General features: G+C 47.2%; 1 protein-coding gene across 1 annotated transcript in view; it reads right to left on the bottom strand.

Annotated features, from left to right (window-relative positions):
• The window catches only part of OPRL1 (opioid related nociceptin receptor 1), a gene marked incomplete at both ends in the record, with an annotated part of 36,986 nt that extends 31,236 nt beyond the window's left edge, over nucleotides 1-5,750 (bottom strand). Inside the window, one exon of the mRNA XM_083360958.1 lies at nucleotides 5,530-5,750. Within this exon, the coding sequence (XP_083217084.1) occupies nucleotides 5,530-5,750 (221 nt within the window). The remainder of the gene's footprint in view (nucleotides 1-5,529) is intronic.
• Between the last annotated feature and the right edge of the window lie 12,319 nt (nucleotides 5,751-18,069).

Below are 18,069 nucleotides of genomic sequence, written 5' to 3'. Positions count from 1 at the left end.
TTATGACTGGTGGACTTGAACTCCCAGAATTCCTGAGCCAGCATGACTCAGCTTGGAAACCTCTCCCTTTCCCCTCAGCATGGCTGGCTCAGGAATTCTGGGAGTTGAAGTCCACCAGTCATAAAGTGGCCTAGGCCAGGGGTAGGCAACCTTGGCTCTTTTATGACTGGTGGACTTCAACTCCCAGAATTCCTGAGCCAGCATGACTCAGCTTGGAAACCTCTCCCTTTCCCCTCAGCATGGCTTGCTCAGGAATTCTGGGAGTTGAAGTCCACGAGTCATAAAGCGGCCTAGGCCTAGGCCAGGGGTAGGCAACCTTGGCTCTTTTAAGACTGGTGGACTTCAACTCCCAGAATTCCTGAGCCAGCATGGCTCAGCTGGGAAACCTCTCCCTTTCCCCTCAGCATGGCTGGCTCAGGAATTCTGGGACTTGAAGTCCACCAGTCCTAAAAGAGCCAAGGTTGCCTACCCCTGAATTCTAGGACATATTTCAGTTTCTCCCTTCTCCTCCTGACATTTGATTTTTTTTTTTAAGAATAAGAATAAAGCATTTTTTAACTCTTCTGCAAAAACCTAGCTTGCCAAAAGAAAAGAGTTCTAACAAAGGTGAGGAGATACATCGGAGCACACCTGTCGTCTCTGAAGGGCTATCACAGGGAAGGAAGTATGGATTTATTCTCCATAGCGCCCAAGAGACAGACAAAAATCAACCGATAGGAGCCTTATGGAGGGAGATCAAACCTTGAAACAAGATTTTTTTTGTGGGGAGAGCCATGGAAGATCCTATCTCCACGATGGCGTCACCGGAATTTTTCAATCCAAATTGGGACTGCCCTTTGTCTAGGATCCTTTGAAGGTTCCTATCCTTGACAGGGCTGGATTAGAAAACTGCCAATTGCCATTCCAATCCAATCATGTTACTATTAGACAAAAATATTTGTAACTCAGGGTTGACCTGTGGGGTGCTGGGTGGCCTCTGAGCTTGGGGGTTTTCTTGCAGACGTTTCGTCACCTGACGAAGTAACATCATCAGTGCAAGTCCTGGTTCCTTCTAGCACTGATGATGTTACCTAGTTGGGTAATGAAACTATCAAGCTGAGAGAGCACCAAGGAGCCCACAGTCCTCCTCTTCCTCCTCCTCCTCCTCCTCCTCCTCCTCCTCCTCCTCCTCCTCCTTCCTTCTAGCCCTGATGATGTTACCTAGTTGGGTAATGAAACTATCAAGCTGAGAGAGCACCAAGGAGCCCACAGTCCTCCTCTTCCTCTTCCCCTTCCTCCTCCTCCTCCTCCTCCTCCTCCTCCTCCTCCTCCTCCTCCTCCTTCTCCTCTTCCTCCTCCCTTCTAGCACTGATGATGCTACCTAGTTGGGTAATGAAACACCTGCAAGAAAACTACCAAGCCCAGAGAGCAACAAGGACCCCACGATTCTATTGTGTATCTCTGTCTTTTGCAAAACTAGTGCAGCCTTAGCTACCTAAGGGTCCATGTTTATACAGAATTTGCCTATCTCGGGATCTAGAGCAGGGGTGTCAAACTCAATTTCATTGAGGGCCGCATCAGCATTGCGGTTGCCCTCAGGGGGCCGGGTGGGTGTGGCCAGGGTGGGCGTGGCCTACTGGGTGGGCGTGGCTAGAGTGCGTATGGCCTACTGGGTGGGCGTGGCCAGCTCTACATCCTTCGCATCAAGGGTGCCTATGGGGGCCTGGGCAGGAGTGGGACAGATCTGAGGGTCTCTGGCAGAAGGAGGGTCTCTGGGCCAGGGCCAAGGCAGTGGGGGCCGTTCCCTCACTGTTTCCAGGATGGCTTCGCGGGCCGCATGAAACCACTTCGTGGGACGGATCCGGCCCCCGGGCCTTGTGTTTGACATGTCTGATCTAGAGCCACTCTGGCGTATTGGTTAAAGGCAATGAAACAGCAACCAGGAAACCATGAGTTCAAATCCTGTCTTAGGTGACTTTGGGTCAGTTCCTCTCTGTCAGCAGAAGGAAGAAGAAGACTATTTTGATGAGAGAGCAGGTCCCTGAGGATGTACTCAAGCATGAGTCTCAAAGCTGGGAAGACTAAACCTCTGGTCCCGGTGACCAACCAGGATTGGATTTTGCAGAAGGAGACCATGACCACCTCTTCCAAAAAGAGGTTCCAAAAAGAGAGCCAGTTTGATCTAGTCATCAAGGCGCCAAGCTAGAAAGCAGGAGACTGTGAGTTCTAGTCCCGTCTTAGGCATGAAAGCCAGCTGGGTGACTTTGGGCCAATCCCTAGGAGACTGTGAGTTCTAGTCCCATCTTAGGCACGAAAGCCAGCTGGGTGACTTTGGGCCAATCCCTAGGAGACTGTGAGTTCTAGTCCCGTCTTAGGCACGAAAGCCAGCTGGGTGACTTTGGGCCAATCCCTAGGAGACTGTGAGTTCTAGTCCCGTCTTAGGCATGAAAGCCAGCTGGGTGACTTTGGGCCAATCCCTAGGAGACTGTGAGTTCTAGTCCCATCTTAGGCACGAAAGCCAGCTGGGTGACTTTGGGCCAATCCCTAGGAGACTGTGAGTTCTAGTCCCGTCTTAGGCATGAAAGCCAGCTGGGTGACTTTGGGCCAATCCCTAGGAGACTGTGAGTTCTAGTCCCATCTTAGGCACGAAAGCCAGCTGGGTGTCTTTGGGCCAATCCCTAGGAGACTGTGAGTTCTAGTCCCATCTTAGGCATGAAAGCCAGCTGGGTGACTTTGGGCTAGTCACTCTCTCTCAGGCCAACATACCTCACAGGGTTGCTTTTGTGGGGAAAATAGGAGGAAGAATTGTGCTTGTACGCTGCCTTGAGATATTTGTAAAAATAATAAAGGCAGGATATAAATAAATGCGGCGGGGGAGAGAAGAAATAAAGGTTGCCAAAAGACCTCTGTGGAACTGTCACTGAAGTCTCCTACTGTAGAGCAAGGGTGTCAGACTCGCAACGTCCCGTGACGTGGCGCGACATATCACGATTATTATTTTTTGCCATTGCCGGGAATGGGGTGGGGCGCGGTTTCACTATGACGCAACCAGCCTGCAGGCCGGCAGTTTGACACCCCTGTCCTAGAGTCAGTCCTGACTTGAAGGCATCAGGAAAAAATGAACAAGAATCTGGTGGAAGTCTGTGCTGACTGTCAGCCTAAGATGCAAGTCACGAGCTTTGAAAAATCTGAAGAGAAGAGAATGTTTGTAGCTCAGGGTTGAACGGTGGGGTCCTTTGTGCCCTCTGAGCTTGGCTGTCTTCTTGCAGATGTTTCATGATCCAACTAAATCACATCACCAGTGCTAGACAGAAGGGGTATTTGTGGGGAGGAGGAGGAGGAGGAGGAGGAGGAGGAGGAGGAGGAGGAGGAGGAGGAGGAGAACTGTGGGGGCCTTAATGCTCTGAGCTTGGTTGTTTTCTTCCAAACATTTCATTACCCAACTAGGGAACATCCTCAGTAAAAAAACCCACTCCCTTCTAGTACTTGATGATGTTACCTAGATGGGTCATGAAACGTCTGCAAGCGAACAGACAAGTTCAGAAAGACCCCGCAATTCGAAAAATCTAGTAAAAAAAATCCATCTGTCCCCTGCTATCTGCTTCTCTGAAGAGCAGAGGCGGGGAACGATGGCCCCTTTATGACTTGTGGCTGGCTCAGGAATTCTGGGAGTTGAAGTCCACAAGGACCACCGTTCCTCAGCCCTGGCGCAGAGAGTCAAAGGAGACCTAAGGGGATGTAGCCAAGAAAAAAAAAGAGAGAGAGAGATGTCCCCACCCACTCTGGCTTTTGCCCCTCCCACTAAGTGTTTTATCCCGCCCTCCGTGCACCTTCCCCATGAGCAAATGCAAACTTCTACAGGAAAATAAAAATAAAAATAAAAATAAAAAAGAGAGAAGCTTCTCTATCAGTTCCAATGTGCAAATGGAGAGCGAGAGACAAAATAGATAAACTCAAGTGAGTGAATCAGCAAGGAATATGTTGGGCACCTTAGCACAGATTCTAAAGACTCCAATCCTACGTTAGCAAAGCCAAGGGGTTGTCATGGCCTTCGAGAGTCTCTTCTGCTGCACACACACACACACACACACACACACAATCCCCGTGCAGCTTCACAAAATTGAATAAAAGATAATCATAATAATAATAAAGTTGGAAGGGACCTTGGAGGTCATCTAGTCCAACCCCCTTCTCAGGCAGGAAACCCTACCATTTCAGACAAATGGCTGTCCAGTCTCTTCTTGAAAACTTCCAGTGTTGGAGCATTCACCACTTCTGGAGGTAGGTTGTTCCACTGGTTAATTGTTCTAATTGTCAGGAAGTTTCTCCTCAGTTCTAGGTTGTTTCTCTCCTCGATTAGTTTCCATCCATTGCTTCTTGTCCTGCCTTCAGGCGCTTTGGAGAAGAGCTTGACTCCCTCTTCTTTGGGGCAGCCCCTGAGATATTGGAAGGCTGCTATCATGTCACCCCTCCTCCTTCTCTTCATTAAACTAGACATACCCGATTCCAGCAACTGTTCCTTATGAGATTTTAATTTGAATGAGATAAGATCTTTACAGGACACCTGGCTAGCCAGGTGTAGTTCCCTGTGCCCAAAGCAATGCAGCCAAAGTTGTGGGTGCTCCATCACTGGAGGTTTTGAAGAAGAGACTGGGCAGCCATTTGTCCGAGAATGGTACTATAGAGTCTCCTGCTTGAGCAAAGGGGGTTGGACTAGATGACCTCCAAGGTCCCTCCAAGGTCCCTTCCAACTCTGTTATTCTCTTAGTCATTGATCATTCCCATTGAGGATGATCTTCTAGAAAGCACTTATTTAATTTAATAATTCGGTAATTTAATCATTGAATTATGGAGTGACATAGTTGTTCATCTCACCAAAGATGACTCCGGGCAGATCTCATTAACAACCTTTGTCAAATTAATGTCCGAAATTTCATTCCTGGATAAGGCTACCGTTTATCTGCATTGCATTTGACCTCTTCGGCCCTCTACAGCCACCACCACCCCTCTCTACGGATTACTCTAGCTAGCTGTTGGAGCACTGGTGATGTTAGCTAGTTTCGGTAACAAAACGCCTGCAAGAAAACCAGCAAGCTGAGAGAGCATCCAGGTTCCCTTATTTCAACCCTTAGCTACAAATATTCTCCTTCATTGGTACTCAAACCTGCCTTGATCTGATGTTCTGTTTCAGGGGTACCCAAACATCTGGCCATTGAACTCGATGGGATTTCATTTCCGAGTCAACAGAGACCTGGCGTTTCCTGCTCCAGCAATGTCCCCCCGTTATTTCCATTGGGTTGGTATCAGCACTGTTTGTCGAGAAATGCCCCCAGCCAGTATTCACCGCCTCCAAACGCCCGTGGTCGGCCGTGAGAGAAAAGAATTTTGCACGTGCACTGAGGCGCCCTTGTCATTTCAATCGCTCTGCCTGGCGTGCAAATTCCAGGCGCCGAGGAAAAAATACCCCCAAAGCCAAGAATCTCCTCACTTTGGGAGATCTCCATCAGAGCCTGCGCTGGCCCCAACTTCATCCCACAGGGATGTGCTCACCTGATGATGACATACATGACCGAGCAGTTGCCCACCAGTCCCACGATACAGACGATGGAGTAGACAATCACAATGGTGACCTTGATCCTCATGGGAAGGAACCCGTCGGCAGTTCGGTTGTGAAACCAGTCGCCCAAGCTGAAGTTCCAGAGGGACGAGTCATTCGCCAGCCTGGACATGTAAAGGACATCCCCGACTTGAGTGTGGAATAGGGGGTCCATCCTGAAGGCGGGCGATTGCGAGCTCTGGAGTTAGGAAGGAGAAAGGAGGGGGGAAGGAGGAAGAAGAGGAGGAAGAGGAGGAGGAGGAGGAAGAGGAGGAAGAGAAGGAGGAGGAAGAAGGAGGTACAGGTAAAGGTAAAGGAGGAAGAGGAGGAAGAGGAAGAGGAAGAGGAGGAGGAAGAGAAGGAGGGGGAAAAGGAGGTACAGGTAAAGGTAAAGGAGGAAGAGGAAGAGGAAGAGGAGGAAGAGGAAGAGGAGGAAGAGAAGGAGGGGGAAGAGGAAAAGGAGGTACAGGTAAAGGAGGAAGAGGAAGAAGAGGAGGAAGAAGAGGAGGAAGAGAAGGAGGGGGAAGAGGAAAAGGAGGTACAGGTAAAGGTAAAGGAGGAAGAGGAAGAGAAGAAGAGAAGGAAGTGGAAGAGGAGGGGGAAGAGAAGGAGGGGGAAGAGGAAAAGGAGGTACAGGTAAAGGAGGAAGAGGAAGAAGAGGAGGAAGAAGAGGAGGAAGAGAAGGAGGGGGAAGAGGAAAAGGAGGTACAGGTAAAGGAGGAAGAGGAAGAAGAGGAGGAAGAAGAGGAGGAAGAGAAGGAGGGGGAAGAGGAAAAGGAGGTACAGGTAAAGGTAAAGGAGGAAGAGGAAGAGGAGGAGGAAGAAGAGAAGGAAGAGAAGAAGGAGGAAGACAAAAAGGAGGTAAAGGTAAAGGAGGAAGAGGAAGAGAAGAAGGGAGGAAGAAGATGAGGAAAAGGAGGAAGAAGTAAAGAAAGGAGGAGGAGGAGGAGGAGGAGGAGGAGAAGAAGAAGAAGAAGAAGAAGAAGAAGAAGAAGAAGAAGAAGAAGAAGAAGAAGAAGAAGAAGAAGAAGAAGAAGAAGAAGAAGATGAAGAAGAATTAAAATTAAGGAGGCTCGTGATACAACAAACCAATTTTCATGCACACTGACCCATAGAGGGCCAGGTGTTTAAAAAACAAAACAAAAAAAAACCCCCAAACCCACCCCAACCAACCAAGACCATAGATGGAATTCTTGCGCAATCAGCAGAAGCCGGGGATTTTTCTGCCCGCTTCACTGACCTGACCCCAAGAGGGGGGGGGGATGCTTGGATTGGCTAAAGCCACCCAAAGGCGCTTGACAGCCAGGATCGTCTGCCGTCACCGCACCCCCCCCTCCCCTTTGCACAAAGAATGAGATGGCAAATATCTTGGGGAAGGGGTGGGAAGGGAGAGGGAGGGAGGGAGGGAGGGAGGGAGGGAGGGAGGGAGGGAAGCTTTGGCTCCTCAGCCAAACCCTCCTCCTTTCCATCTGTCCATGTGCAGAATGCACTCCTGGCTCCCTGCGGCTGAGCGAGAATTTTCCCATGCCAGCAGGTAAATGAGCCCACCGTGCAAAGACTGGAACATGAGTAATAGCTATTCTCTCTCTCTCTCTCTCTCTCTCTCTCTCTCTCTCTCTCTCTCTCTCTCTCTCTCTCTCTCTCTCTCTCTCTCTCTCTCTCTCTTTCCTCATTCTCTCTCCCTCTCTCCCTCCCTCTCTCTCTCTCTCTCATTCTCTCTCCCTCTCTCCCTCCCTCTCTCTCTCTCTCTCTCTCTCTCTCTCATTCTCTCTCCCTCTCTCCCTCCCTCTCTCTCTCTCTCTCTCTCTCTCTCTCTCTGTCATTCTCTCTCTCTGTGTGTCATTCTCTCTTTCTCTCTCTCTCTCTCATTCTCTCTCTCATTCTCTGTCTCTGTCTCTGTCTCTCTCTCTCTCTCTCTCTCTTTCTCTCTCTCTCTCTCGGCCTGAATTTGTGCATTTGCTGCAAACAGCAAAAAACAAACAACCCAGCAAATCTGCTTTTCTGCACCAAGACATCAAGCCAGGGGAAACTTAAAAAGCCCACGCCAGCTTCGTCCTTACCTTCACACGGTGCTTCCTTTCAGCGGAAAAAAGCAGATCCCTTGCGGTGGGGGGGGATGTCTCTCTTTTCTCTCTCTCTCTCTCTCTCTCTCTCTTTTTTTTTTTTTTTTTTAGCGACGCTGCTCAGGTCCACGCATGGTGTCCAGGAGGGAAAGCGAAGGAGACAAAAGCCGAGGCCCGAGGCGGGAGGCAGCCAGTCCCCCCCTTCTCTGTCTGCCTCTCGCCGGCTCCGAGGATGCTTTTCCGTGAGATTTGGCTGCGATGCGGAAGAAAATTCCAACTTGGAAGGAGGGAGGGCTTCGGGAAGGGGGCCAAGGAGAGGAGCACATGCACAGCCTGGCTGGCTCTTTTCACACACACGCGCGCACACGCGCTCTCACACACGCAGACACACACACACACACACACACACGCTTCTGATCTAAGTGGCGAGGGAAAGAGCCTAGAAAAGCTGGGATTGCTAGCCCTCCGACGGATGAGCAAACCACGAGTTGATCTGGTCAAGCAAAGAGGCTGCTTGGCTATTTGAGCCTGGCCGGGCTGGACCCTCAGCTGGGAGCCGAGTGGTGTAAGGGACCAGCGATGGGGAGGGCAAAGGGAAAAAAAAAACGAGACACGAGTCTCTTGGAATAGAATAGAGCTGGAAGGGACCTTGGAGGTCATCTAGTCCATCCCCCTGCTCAAGCAGGAGAACCTATGCCCCATCTCCGACAGGTGATTGTCTAGTGCAGGAGTCTTCAAACTTGGCCCTTTTATGGCTTGTGGACTTCAACTCCCAGAATTCCTCAGCCAGACATGCTGGCTGAGGAATTCTGGGAGTTGAAGTCCACAAGCCATAAAAGGGCCAAGTTTGAAGACCCTTGGTCTAGTGTCTCTTCTTAAAAAATTCCCAGTGATGGAGGGCCCACCATTTCTGGAGGCAAGGCTGTTCCACTGGTTGATTGTCTTCACTCTTCTCCTTAATTCCAGGTTGCTCCTCTCCTGGATCAGTTACCAACGGTTGTTTCTTGTCTTTCCTTCTTAATGCTTTGGAGAATAACTTGAACCACGCACACACACACACCCTCTTCTTTGGGGCAGCCCCTCAGATACCAGAACACTGCTATCACATCTCCCCTATAGACCAGCCAAACCCAAGTCCCGCAGCCGTTCTTCATTACGTTTTGGTCTCCGGGCCTTGGATCATCTTAGTTGCTCTTCTCCGAATTTTTTTTCCCAAACTCTCAACATCTTTTTCTGTGCTATGGTGACCAAAATTGGCTGCAGTATTCTTTGCTTCCTTCTTGCTTGCAATGGGTCCAGCCTCTTTACCTGGTCATTGAGGTGGCGGGGGGGGGGGGCGGGGGAGAAGAGTTTCAGAGGGACAGATTGATGCAAACTGCCCAACTCCTCAGGAGAAACTGTAGAAGCTGCCCTGCCAAGCCGTTTGGAGAAGAACCAACCTTGGGATGAGATGGGATATCTAACATAGCTTCAATCCTGAGAGCTTCAGCTGAAACACTGGGAGAGCTTTGACAGAATTAAAGCTCGCATCCTGCTCAGTGCCAGGGAGGAAAATGGCAGTCTATCACATTTGTTTCTCAACCTTGGCAGCTTGAAGATGGCTGGCTGGGGAATTCTGGGCGTTGAAGTCCACCCATCTTAAAGCATGCCGGCTGGGGAATTCTTGGAGTTGAAGTCCACCCATAGAATTCTAGGGCTGTAAGGGACCTTGGAGGTCTTCTAGTCCAACCTTCTCCCCAAGGCAGAAATCACACCATCCCAGGCCAAGGCTTGTCCCATCTCTTCTTCAAAACCTCCACTGATGGAGCGCCCACAACTTCTGGAGGCAGGCTGTTCCACCGATCAATTGTTCTCAATCTCAGGAAACATCTCCTTTGTTTTAGGTTGGGTCTCTCTTGGATAATATTCCAGCCGTTGCTTCTTGCCATGTCCTCCATTGCTTTGGAGAATAGATTGACCCCACACACACACACACGTCTTCTCTGTGGCAGCTGCCCAAATATTGCAAGACTGCTTAGCATGTCATCCCTAGTCCTTCTCTTTATTAGACTTGACATACCTAGGGATCTCAATCGTTCATCATATGGCTTAGCCTCCAGCCCCCTCAAGTATTGGAAGACTGCTATCATGTCACCCCTAGTTCTCCTCTTCGTTAAAGTAGACATACCTAGTTCCTACAAGCGTTCATTGTAGGGTGTACCCTCTAGACTCTGAGTCATCTTTGTGGCTCTTCTCTGCACTCTTGCTAGAGTCTCCACATCTTTATCGTAGGCTGGTGACCAAAACAGGATGCAGTATTCCAAATGCTGCCTTACTAAGGCAGCGTACCGATACTATCGCTTCATGTGATCTTGTAACTGTTCCTTTTTTGATGCAATCGAGAGCTGTATTAGCTTTTTTTTTTTCAGTAGCTGCAGCACAGTGCTGGATTCCACTTGAGCGGTGATCTACTAGGAAATCAGTGTCAGGAATTTTCTCCTTATTTCGAGTCTCTGGTAAGCTTCCACCCATTGTCTGTGGAGATTCTCAGCCATCCAGGTCGTGGTTGTTGTTGTGATTCAGGGTCAGCCTGTGGGTTCGGCAGTTGGGTCGGACGACTCAGAGGAGGAGGAGGGGGGTGTTGAAGAGCTTGCTGATGATGGCCTTGAGGCTCCGCAGAGCCCTCAGCCGGGCCCCTCCCACCTGGTCAGGATGGAGACCCAGCTGTGTGAGCCTGACAGCGTGGATGAAGATGACCCACAGCTGGCCCTGTTCAAGGACGCCCAACGCAGGAGGCAGTCAATCAGGAGTAAACAGAGGAAGGCAATGGGGCACCTCGGGAGGAGGCAGAGAGAAGCCACGCCCTGAACTGTATTTAAGGGGAATGTGTGGGAGGGCTGGTTTGCTGAAGGCAACCGCTTGAATAGTTCCTGTTTCATAGTTCCTGTTTCATGGTTGGTGTCTGTTTTATGTTAATAAATTTGGCAGGCTTAATTCCAGCCTCTTGCCGTTTGTAAAGGGGTTGTCCCTGCCTTTTCTGCAGGGCCGGTAGCAGGCTGGTACAGAACAGTTGTCCCCCAAAGGTGCTTTTTCAGGAGGCAACTGGACTTTCTTTGTTTTTCTTTGAAGAGGTTTTGCTTCTCATTCCAAGAAGCTTCTCCAGCTCTGACGGCATGGTGCAGGAATAGGAAGGGATTTCCAGAAAACATTGCAGGCAACAGGAGCCATCTGCACTTCAGTTGGAGAGGCAGATAACACAGACTCATCCCCAACAGCCTTGCGCCCATCTTCAACAGTGAAGGGACCCAGGGCAGAAAACAACCTGCAGCCAAGAAGGCTCCACACCCATTTCCACCTTTCAGGTGACCTTGAGGACACAGGTAAACCTCCAGGTGGCCTCAACCACTCTCTAAAAAGAATGCAAATGACCAGCTGTCTACAAGGAGTCTTGGATTCATTTCAAAGCTGCCATTTTAAGCCTTCAGACTCATCCATGCAATCTCTCTGACCTCATGCCAGCAGCTACCACAGGCAGGGGAGAGTTGAAAAAACCAAGATTGCCGCTACAACTGTACAATGGTAAAACAGGGCTGGGGCTGTAATCACATGACTGACCAATCCATCTCCTTGAATGCCCTTGCTTAGCACTGAGATGGCTTATATATGCTGTCTGTTGTGGTCACCAAAGCTCCAGTTGGAGGAGAGTGCAATTAGGGTTGAAAGAATCTTCAATAGGACCGACTGATCTCCTTCAGGACCTCCCCCACCTCTAGCTCCCTACCGATGTTTACGTTTTGGTTGAAAAACATGTCTTTGATCGAAAAATCATTTGTCTGAAATGGTGGAAGTTTTCCTGCTCAAGCAGAGAAGGGAAGAAGGAAACCTCTCCTTCAACAATTTTTAGACTCAATGTATGGCAGTGAAAGCTGGACCATAAGAAAGGCTGAGCGCCAAAGAATTGAAGCCTTTGAACTCTGGTGCTGGAGAAGACTCCTGCGAGTCCCTTGGACTGCAAGGCGATCAAACCAGTCAGTCCTAGAGGAGATCCACCCTGACTGCTCTTTAGAAGGCCAGATCCTGAAGCTCAAATCCTTTGGCCACCTAATGAGGAGGAAGGACTCACTGGAGAAGAGCCTAATGCTGGGAAAGATTGAGGGCAATAGAAGAAGGGGACGACAGAGAATGAGGTGGCTGGATGGAGTCCCTGAAGCAGTAGGCGTGAGCCTAAATGGACTCCAGAAGATGGTAGAAGACAGGAAGGCCTGGAGGAACGTTGTCCATGGGGTCACGATGGGTCGGACACGACTTTGCAACTAACAACAACAACAAAGACTCAAGGAAGACCTACTTTGGTTACTACTTTATTTGAGTGAGGGTCAGGTGTATATACCTGCCCCTCGTGCAAGTGGAACTGGTGCCCACTGCCTGCACAAGTGGGGCTGCAAGCGCCAGTGCCCGTCACTCACGTGAATGAGGCTGTGTGTGTGGTGAGCACTAGCTGCCACACATGCGGCCTGGTTGCAAATAGCCCACAGCTTGGTAGTGGCCCATGGCCCACAGGTTGGGGACCCTGGTTCTAGTCAAACCCCCTGCTTGAGCAAGAGACTTTATACCATTTGAGAGAAATGGTTATCAAGTCTCATTTTAAGAACAAAGAGAAAGAAGAATGGGGTCAATCTATTTTCCAAAGCACCAGAAGGCAGGACAAGAAGCAGCGGATGGAAAACTAACCAAGGAGAGAAGCAACCTGGAACTAAGGAGAAACTTCCCGAAGTGAGGACAGTGGAACGGTTTTGCCTTCAGAAATTATGGGTGCTTCATCACTGACGGTTTTAAGAAGAGACTGGACAACCATTTGTCTGAAGTGGTATAGGATTTCCTGCCAGAAGAGAGGGTTGCACTAGAAGATCTCTAAGGTCCCTTCCAACACTGTTGCCGTATTCTGTTCTCCTGTTCTGTTTCTCTTCTCTTCTCTTCTCTTCTCTTCTCTTCTCTTCTCTTCTCTTCTCTTCTCTTCTCTTCTATTCTATTCTATTCTATTCTATTCTATTCTACAATCTGTCTATTCTATTCTATTCTATTCTATTCTATTCTATTCTATTCTATTCTATTCTATTCTATTCTATTCCATTCTATTCTCTATAACGATTCTATTCTATTCTATTCTATTCTATTCTATTCTATTCTATTCTATTCTATTCTACAATCTGTCTATTCTATTCTATTCTATTCTATTCTATTCTATTCTATTCTTTATTGCAATATTCTTCTATTCTATTCTACTCTACTCTACTCTACTCTACTCTACTCTACTCTATTCTATTCTATTCTATTCTATTCTATTCTACAATCTGTCTATTCTATTCTATTCTATTCTATTCTATTCTATTCTATTCTATTCTATTCTATTCTATTCTATTCTATTCTATTCTATTCTATTCTATTCTATTCTATTCTATTCTATTCTATTCTGATCTTGTCTAGTCTATTCCTAATCTAGTCTAGTCTATTAACCTCCAGTGTTGGAGCATCCACAACTTCTGAAGGAAAACTATTCCACTGATTAATTGTTCTCACTGTCAGCAAATTTCTCCCTAGTTCTAGATTGGGTGTCTGTTTAATGATCTTCTACCCATTTTCTTCTTGTCCTGCCCTCAGGTCTTTGCTGAATAGGCTGACCCCCCCTCTTCTTTATGACAGCACTTCAAGTATTGGAAGACAGCTATCATGTCAGCCCTAATCCTTCTCTTCATTAGACTAGATATCCCTATTTCCCTCAATCGTGCATCGTATGGTTTAGGCTCCAGACTCCTTGCCTACACGTTACCTTCTCTTCTGTGTCCCAAAACACAATCACAGTCTTCCCTCTCTCGCCCTCCAGCCCGCCTGTCTCTTCCCAACCTGTGTGACTCCTTTTTCTACAGTACTTTGATGAATATATGAATTTTTTATGTCGAGACATTTCCCTAAATATAAATTTTTATTAACTGTGGACCATCATCCAGAGAAATGCGCATTTGAAGTACAACCAAGTTTTTTTATTATTATTATTCAGGTAAAGGCTTGAAAATGGAAAACAATAGAAGCCTGCTTTAAAAGTTGAACCAAGTGAATTTATATAATCCTTCGTCACGAAGTCAGCCAGATGTCCAGACTGGATTTGGCGTTTTTGTCCACCTATCGAGTCCTTCCCAAGGACCTGAGATAGGCAGATGTGGATGTTTGATGGTGTTAAAGGTATTGTTGCAGGATGTCAGCTGTTCCCAGTAAGGCCACCTTTTTGCAATTGACGGATGAGGATTTTGTCAATGCCGATAGTGTTCAAGAGGGGGGGGGGATCCAATTCTTTTGGGATTGCACCCAAAGCTCCTTGCTTTCTTTTGTTGTTCTGCTTCTGTTTGCAGCTGTTTGTATTTAGTGATCTTCTCCTGTTCTTTCTCTTCTATTCTGCTGTCTCCAGCTACTGCCACCACCACTATCTAGACTTTTTTTAAAATCTTTCTTAGCAACAACTGTTAAGTCTGGCACATTATGCCTTTAGAAATTATGGGTGCTCCATCATTGGAGGTTAGAAAAGAGTAGAGTAGAGTAGAGTAGAGTAGAGTAGAGTAGAGTAGAGTAGAGTAGAGTAGAGTAGAGTAGAGTAGAGTAGGGTGGGTAGGGTAGGGTAGAATAGGATAGAATAGAGTAGAACAGAACAGAACAGAATAGAATAGAAAATATAGAATAGAATAGAATAGGAAATATAGAATAGAATAGAATAAAATAGAATAGAATAGAATAGGAAATATAGAATAGAATAGAATAGAATAGAATAGAATAGAATAGAATAGAATAGAATAGAATAGAAAAATAAAATATAGAATAGAATAGAATAGAATAGAATAGAATAGAATAGAATAGAATAGAATAGAATAGAATAGAATAGAATAGAATAGAATAGAATAGAATAGAATAGAATAGAATAGAATAGAATAATAGTATTGGAAGGGACCTTAGAGATCTTCTAGTCCAGCCCCCTGTTCAAGCAAGAGAACCTATACCCGGTGCTAACTTCGCTTAACAACTGTGGCCAGAAAAGTCATAAATTGGGGCAAAATTCACTTAGCAGCTGTCTTGCTTGGCAACAGAAATTTCGGGGCTGAATTGTGCTCATAAGCCAAGGACCTAAGATCAATTCCAAATCCCCTTACAACCCTATAAAATAAATTAATTCAGGAACGCCGCTAAATACGCTCTGCATTTCCATGCATCTCGCTGCCGCTTCTTTTTTTCCAGCCTTAATTGAAATTTTTTCTAAAACGTTGGGCAAACGCAGCAAACTCCATCCACCTTCAGCAACCCTGGTCTGTAGAAGCTGGAACGCGCTGCCTCGAATGCTGTTTCCTTTTGAGGCTAGCGGCTTCAGAGCCCATTTTTGCATCCCCCTTCAAAATGAAAACTCTCGGGTCTTTGTCACCAAGGCCCTGTAGGAACGCAGTGCGTCAAATGTCAGACGGTTAAGGCTTTCCAGAATCTGAACCTGACCTTTCCAAGAAAGATCCTGGCAAAAAATGGATGTTCCGGAGCCAGAAACTTCCCAGAAATGGGAATAAGTGGTAAGCAGCAATAACAAAATGCAGGCTGATTGTGGTGTACTTTATTATTATTATTATTATTATTATTTTATTTCTCTTCTGGATTGCCTCAGAGTCTGGAAGGATGGCATAAGCTTATGTGTATTCATGAGATGCAAATTTATGCAGCTGATAATGAAGTTACAGAGGGGATTTATTTTGTCCTACCTGTCAGATTTGATTTGTTGCTGATATGGGGGGGGCTGCAGGAAAAGGGGTAGCAGCAAGTGGAGTATAGGGGTTCAATGCTCAGGGGGGGTACAGGAGACACAAGACATTTATTTATTTATTATTATATTTGTATACATAGCGGCAAGACATAGTGGCAGAGATATCGGGGGGTGGGTCAAAACTACACTTACAACCACCGCTGAGACCCAAAATTATGTTGCTAGACGAGAAAGTGAGTTTTGCTGCATTTTCTTGCACCCGTTGTTAAGCGAATCACTGCATTGGGTTAAAGTGAATTTGGCTTTCCCTACTGACTTCGCTTGTCGTAAGGTCACAAAAGGGAGATCAGGTGACCCTGAGACGCTGCCACCGTCATACATATGAATCGGTTGTCAAGTGATCACGCGACCGTGAGGATACGACCACAGTTTTAAGCGTGAGGATCGCGGGGAAGTCACCTTTTCCAGTGCTGTTGTAACTCTGAACGGTTGCTAAATGAATACTTGTAAGCTGAGGACTGCCTGCATTTGGAAAGTCCTTGGGGAGCTATACCTTGTCTGAAATACAGCAGAAGACAGATTACAGAATAACAGAGGTGGAAGGGACCTTGGAGGTCTTCTAGTCCAACCCCCCTCCCCCCCCCCCCCCGTTCAAGCAGGAGACCGGGCCTACACCATTTCAAACAAGTGGCTGTCCAATCTATTCTTAAAAGCCTTCGTTGATGGAGCACCTACAAGTTCAAGTACCTATGGGTGCTTCCCAATTCTCTCGTAAAAAATTCAACAAATTCACTGCTTCTGGGTCCAATTCCAGAGGCTGTTTTTTTTCACCTTGCAGGACTTGCATGCTTCAAGAGACAGACATCTGTGGAATCTGTTCTCTCCCTCTGACATCTGGATACCAAAAAATAAAATAAAATTGAAGTTTATGAAAACAGCCACTTCGTAAACACCTGGCACTACACGGGAGAACAAACCCATCAGGGCAAGAGTCAGCAGCCCATCTGCATTTGAAAGAAAAATTCGAAAATAGCAAAGTCCACATTCTGGACAGAGAGAGCCGCTGGTTTGAAAGAGGGGTCAAAGTGGCCATCTAGGTCAAAACTGAACAGCCCTCTCTCAACAGAAGCGGAGGGATATGACATCAACTATCTCCAGTCTACAACAAAGTCCTTTCAGCAGTTCCAAGAAGGCTCCACACCCATTTGCACCACTCAGGTGACCTTGAGGACGCAGATGAACCTCCAAGGGGCCTCAACGACACTCTAAAAGGATGCAAATGACCAGCTGTCCGCAAGGAGTATAAATCCTTCCATTCCCCACCAGCCAGTCAGAGCTGAAGAAGTTTTTTTGGATGAGAAGTGAGATATCTTCAAAGAAAAACAAGAAAGTCCAGTCGCCTCCTGAAAAAGCACCTTGGGGACAACCATGACCTGGATGACCGAGAATCTCCATAGACATTTTCTTGTAGATTTTTCATTACCCAACTAGGTAACCTCATCACTGCTAGAAGGGAGTGGGGGGAGGGGGAGGACTGTGGGGTCCTTGTTGCTCTCTGAGCTTGGTTGTTTTCTTGCAGATGTTTTGTTACCCAACTAGGTAACATCATCAGTGCTAGAGGGGAGGAGGAGGAGGAGGAGGAGGAGGAGGAGGAGGACTGTGGGGTTCTTGTTGTTCTCTGAGCTTGGTTGTTTTCTTGCAAACGTTTCATTACCCAACTAGGTAACCTCATCAGTGCTAGAGGGGAGGACGAGGACGAGGAGGACGAGAATGACGACTGTGGCATCCTTGGTGCTCTCTGAGCTTGGTTGTTTTCTTGCAGACATTTCATTGCCCAACTAGGTAACCTCATCAGTGTTAGTAGGGAGTGGGGTGTGTTCTCTGTTTATGTAGAAGTGGCTGGCCCTGACAGTGTTGGTGGGAGTGCTCTTGATGTTCCTTGATTAGGTTTTTGTTCACCGATTGTTTGGTTGAGTTGGTAGTTCCTTCCTTGGGGTATTGTTTACTGCTTGATTTTTGATTTAGTCTTAATCTTGATTTTAATCTGTGCTTATCTGGGTGTTGATTCCTGGTGAGAAAGTGTTTTGGTTTTGGTTTTGGTCATTTGATTGTCTCTTTTGAATGGTGTGTAAACATTGTTTATCTCTATGTGTCTGCTGCTGGCTAATTTGTCTTAGTGCCAGGGAAGACTCTCATTAATAGCAAACTCAGGAAATCCCTTGACCAAACCCAGAACTTATTGGCACTGTCTTTATTTACATGAAAGGGACGTGGTGGCTCAGTGGGTTAGGATGTTGAGCTTGTCGATCAGAAGGTCGGCGGTTTGGTGGGTCGAATCCCGAGTGCCGCGTAACAGAGTGAGCACCTGTTACTCGTCCCAGCTTCTGCCAACCTAGCAGTTCGAAAGCACATAAAAATGCAAGTAGAAAAATAGGGACCGCTACGGTGGGAAGGTAACAGCGTTCCGTGCACCTTTGGTGTCTAGTCATGCTGGCCACATGACCACGGAGACGTCCTCGGACAAACGCTGGCTCTTCGGCTTTGAAATGGAGATGAGCACCGGCCCCTAGAGTTGGAAACAACTAGCACGCATGTGCGGGGGGAACCTTTACCTTTACCTTTTTTATTTACATGGAACCCTCTAAATATTTTCTCCATTGTGCTCT

Source organism: Vipera ursinii, assembly GCF_947247035.1.
Source record: "Vipera ursinii genome assembly, chromosome: 3".
NCBI lineage: Eukaryota > Metazoa > Chordata > Lepidosauria > Squamata > Viperidae > Vipera > Vipera ursinii.
Note: the sequence above shows the minus strand (reverse complement) of the source record. Positions and strands in the feature narration are given on the sequence as shown.